Raw genomic sequence first — 4393 nt, 5'->3', positions numbered from 1 at the left:
GTGTGGTCACATCAACTCTACCATCAGGTTCTATGGGACTAACACAGGCTTATATAGTGTGGTCACATCAACTCTACCATCAGACTCTACAGAACTTACACTAGATGTGGGAAGAGGGCAAATTAGTCAGGTAGTGAGAACCAGTATAGAGTGTGGTCCCCTCAACTTGATTGAACAGGCATAGGCTGCACAAGGAGGACATGTGAAACAGGTAAATATATATAGATAATATATTGGCATTGTATAGCAAGTGATCACCTCTACTTAGCTGAACAGATATCATTGAATAGATTCTCTCTACAGGTGAAGGGCATTGTGTTATGCAGCACTGGTCCATATTTATTGTATGCTCACCTCAACTCTACTGAACGAACCCTGGCTGCACAAGGAGGGAACAGTCATTTAGTGTGTACTCACCTCAACTCTATTAAATAGACTTAGGCTGCAGGAGGAGGGCACAAGTAGCATGAGTGAAGTACCTGACCTATAATGAGTGATGACCCGCAACACACTAATGGTGTCACCACTGCCACACTTCTCACCATATTGGTACTCCTTGTTCTAGCAGTTGAGCTCCAATCAGTGAGAGCTCTCCATGGTCCACCACTCCAGCAGCTAGAAACTGGTAAGTGGCAAGAGTCTCTCACACTCCACTCAACAAGGTGGGAGGTTCATGAAGAGGATACCTGTAGAAGGTTCTTGGCTCCCCATTGGTCTTTCAGTCTAGAAATGTCTTTTACTGGAGACAGTGCAATGGGTGAATGCAAAGGCCTATTTTTAAAAGTCAGCAACTGTAAGCCAGAGAAATGGGCAGAACACCTCCTTGATGCTGGCTTTTACCATGATAGTTCATGGAATAGGTACAGTCTGGATCAATGAAGAGCAAGAAGATCAAACATGTTGATGTAAACTCTTGTCCTGCTTCCAAACATCAGAAGTCTTGTCATAATTGAAAAATGTACCTAAATCAGAGAGAGAACCATTGAAAACGAGAGAGATCTAGTTTGAGAGGCAGTAAGGGAACACATGAAGTAGTACATGCAGGGTCCAGTCAATGTGATAATTCCTTGAGGAAAAATTCACAAAAAAGGACAAAGGACTCCAAGAAAGAAAATGTTGGATTCACAAGGTCCACTTGGCAAGAGAAAACCTTCACAATACCAATGAATAAAAGAGGGGCTGATAATGAGTCACAGGGAAGAGCAATAAATGAGAAGATGCAAAAAAGGAGGACAAGAGAGAGAGAGAAAACAAATGGAAGACAGGCTGAGAGAGACATGTACGAAGGTGCCATACACATCAACCATGGCTCTAGGGAAAAGACCATAGGTGGGGTTGGAGATGGGGGAAATGGGAAGAAAAGCAAAGAGAAGAGGGACAAGGAAAGAGACCAAGGTGGAGAAATGACTGTCAGTAGAAACTGAGACCAACAGCATGAGAAGAGAACGGAGCCAACACAATTTGTACATGTGTGATAGTCACTGGCAGAAAGAGTGACAAACAAGACTTCTGGTAGAGTGAAGATGCAAAAAAGAAAGAAGGCCTGGAACCCACAATGGAAAGATGTGAAAGTGGCTGACCTGGAAAAGGAATATGAGTAAAGGGCAAGGTTGAGAAAGAAGAAAAAAACCTGAGAAGATAACGAAGACAGAAGTCATATAACATCAGATCAGGTCACCAGAGGGAAAGAACACCACTGAAGACATCCGGGTAATGAAAGGGGGCCAGACAAATAACAAGTCCACAAGAACAAGAAAAGAGTGCAATAAAGAAGAGTTTAACTTGACCTAACAACCCCCAGTGTCAGGGGAACAAAGTATAGATAGATAGAGCAGAGTAAGTTGAAGAGACAAAACAGAGAAGGAAATAAGCCATCAGAAGCATTAAGAAGTACCTCAGATAAAAGGTGGAGTTAGGAGAGGGAATACAGAATAGAAGAGTGAAAAAGACACAAAATGCAAAAATGTGGAAATAGAAAGTGAAATAGAAGGTAACAGGTTTGATCCCCAAGCTGACAAGATACCTACCAATGAAAGGGAATTGGGAAAAGGAAAGAAATAAGTCTACAAATCAGAAGTCACAAACATGAGGAAGACAAGGCATTTGGGCATGAGAAAGGAGTTATTAGAAAATGTAAACAGAATAAAACCTAATAATAAGCAAAGAGGGAAGACAAGATAAACCCATGAATCGTGGGTAAGAAAGTGAGAAAATGAAAAATAAAGAACACAGGCAAAAAGAGGTGGAAAGGAACATATCTGAGAAAGAAATCTAAAAAGAGATTGAAAGGTAAGGTTGAATCACAAATAGCAAAGCACTACCCAAAGTAAATCAGGAGAAGGTCATAGTCTAATAGATCATTCCCATTTGAGGAAAAAGTAATTCAGCCAATGAGATGGGAGTAGGAGGCTCATTAAACATGTGGTAATCCATAATATGTTGAACACTGGCTGAAACAACCCTGATAGTTAGCAACCCTCCAAAAGTCACAGCAGAAATAAAGCTTAGGTGTGAACAATGTCTCACACTCAGGACTAATTATAAATCACTGTCATTTGAGAATTCATGATAAAAAATCAGAGTTTTCTTAAGGATGCAAGTCTCAGTAAATTGAAAACAGATGTAAAATTTAAACACGTCTGTACAATACATCGCAAAGGAGAAGAATGAAGATTCACCAGTGTAAGTGCACAGGGCAAATTAGTGCGCGTGGAGATGTGTCACCCTCCTACTTGTGGAGGGCTTTTGTCACATGACATCATCATGTAGTGGCATAATTCAGGTAAAGTCACATGAAATTAAGTGTGAGTTGCCTCAAAGCTAGCAACATGCAAATATCTTTGGCAGATGTGCTGAGGAAGATAGCTAATCTGTGTGACAAGGTGAGTTACCATCTCAAAATTTAAATTTATATATTACTGATTTTCAATATGTATATAGCATGTTTGTCTTAATAATTCTTAAACTTATATGATTATTTAAAACATGTATGTAACAATTTGATTTCTCTGTTCTTAAGTTTTCTAGCAGTATAATTTACACATATATAAAAGATGCGTGCTTTTAGTCTTATCCAATATATTTTTAAATCACTGCAAGTAACTGAATATTATTAAGTATAATTTTCCATTATTCACTCAGTTCTCTTATTTACTTGCCACAGTATATCTGATGACAGCTATACAGAAACTGAAACAATGCTCTGTATTTAAGTCAGTAATGTAGGTCTTTGTTTCCACTAGTTGTGTATACATATTTCATATGGACATTTATCAATGTATTTATATTGTAAGAAAGAATATTTCTTCTACTTTATTCTAATATCACAAAATTGACTGCATTACTTTGTTACTAGTAGGAGATGCATATATATTTTAAACGTCCATGTAGTTCAATTTCAACAAAAAATGAGTAATTTTTGGAAAGAAATAAAACAAACTTTGTTAACATAACTAAGAATTAAAATGTGAGACTAAAATATATAAATTATTTTACTGCTATTAATACAGAGCACTAGTGGCCATTTAAACATCCCTATCTGAAGCGAGTCAATGAAGCATGATTATCATTCTACACTTTTCAAAAATTACAACTAAAAATATAAAAAGGTCCAAAACTTCTTCAATAAATATAACTCAGTCGTACCTTGTTTTACAAGCTGAGTCTTTTTCTTATTGATAGTTTCATCTTTGTCACTTGGCTAGAAAAGACAATATATCTATACATATATACATACAAATTAAATCTCAAAAGCTAAAAGTTGTATCAATCTCAATATTGTGTTCATTTATTATACTCAATTATTATACAAAGAATGTTGAACATATCATAATTAATAACATTAAAGTTAATACCTATCACCAGTAAAAGTAATTATACTGAATAGAGAGAAATATAACAAAAGCTTAACACTTATTGTATAAACTACTCAAGTGATAAAAAAATTAAGGTTATTTAGAAATGGAAATGAAAACAAGTATTTTAAATCTATGGTTACTGACTGAGCTCACAGCTTTACTGTATATTTTCTCAAATTGATAACCTATTACAGTAAAAGCTTTATCTGACATCTTCACATCTGAAGAGCTCTTGTAGGCAAATATTTCAATAACTAAGTTCAAATGCTCATTTCGGGAACCAGCTTCCATTATATTTCCATCTTGAATGTCTCGGAATGCTCTCGAAGCTTCTCAAAAGTTTGCAACTTTAATTAATTCTCTCAACATCAGCTCAGTTGAATTGACTGACCACGTGACCACTTTATACTTGTTATAGTTTCGATACTACTAACTTTTGAATGTAGTATGTGCATCTTCACAATATTTAGCAGACTTTCAGTAAACATTATAAGTCTTTTTTTATGCAAAAAATCAGATTTTTTTTAGTGAAGTAT

The 4393-nt window shown here is 36.1% G+C and overlaps 1 protein-coding gene across 1 annotated transcript in view; it reads right to left on the bottom strand.

The window, feature by feature from the left end:
* Positions 1 to 4393, bottom strand: part of LOC106462471 (protein kinase C-binding protein 1-like) — an 82587-nt gene that overhangs the window by 40833 nt on the left and 37361 nt on the right. Inside the window, exon 12 of the mRNA XM_022389744.1 lies at positions 3646 to 3700. Coding sequence (XP_022245452.1) covers positions 3646 to 3700 — 55 coding nt within the window. The remainder of the gene's footprint in view (positions 1 to 3645; positions 3701 to 4393) is intronic.

Source organism: Limulus polyphemus, unplaced genomic scaffold (assembly GCF_000517525.1).
Source record: "Limulus polyphemus unplaced genomic scaffold, Limulus_polyphemus-2.1.2 Scaffold1176, whole genome shotgun sequence".
Classification (NCBI taxonomy): domain Eukaryota; kingdom Metazoa; phylum Arthropoda; class Merostomata; order Xiphosura; family Limulidae; genus Limulus; species Limulus polyphemus.
The sequence above is the reverse complement of the archived record's forward strand: the minus strand, read 5'-3'. Positions and strand labels throughout refer to the sequence as shown.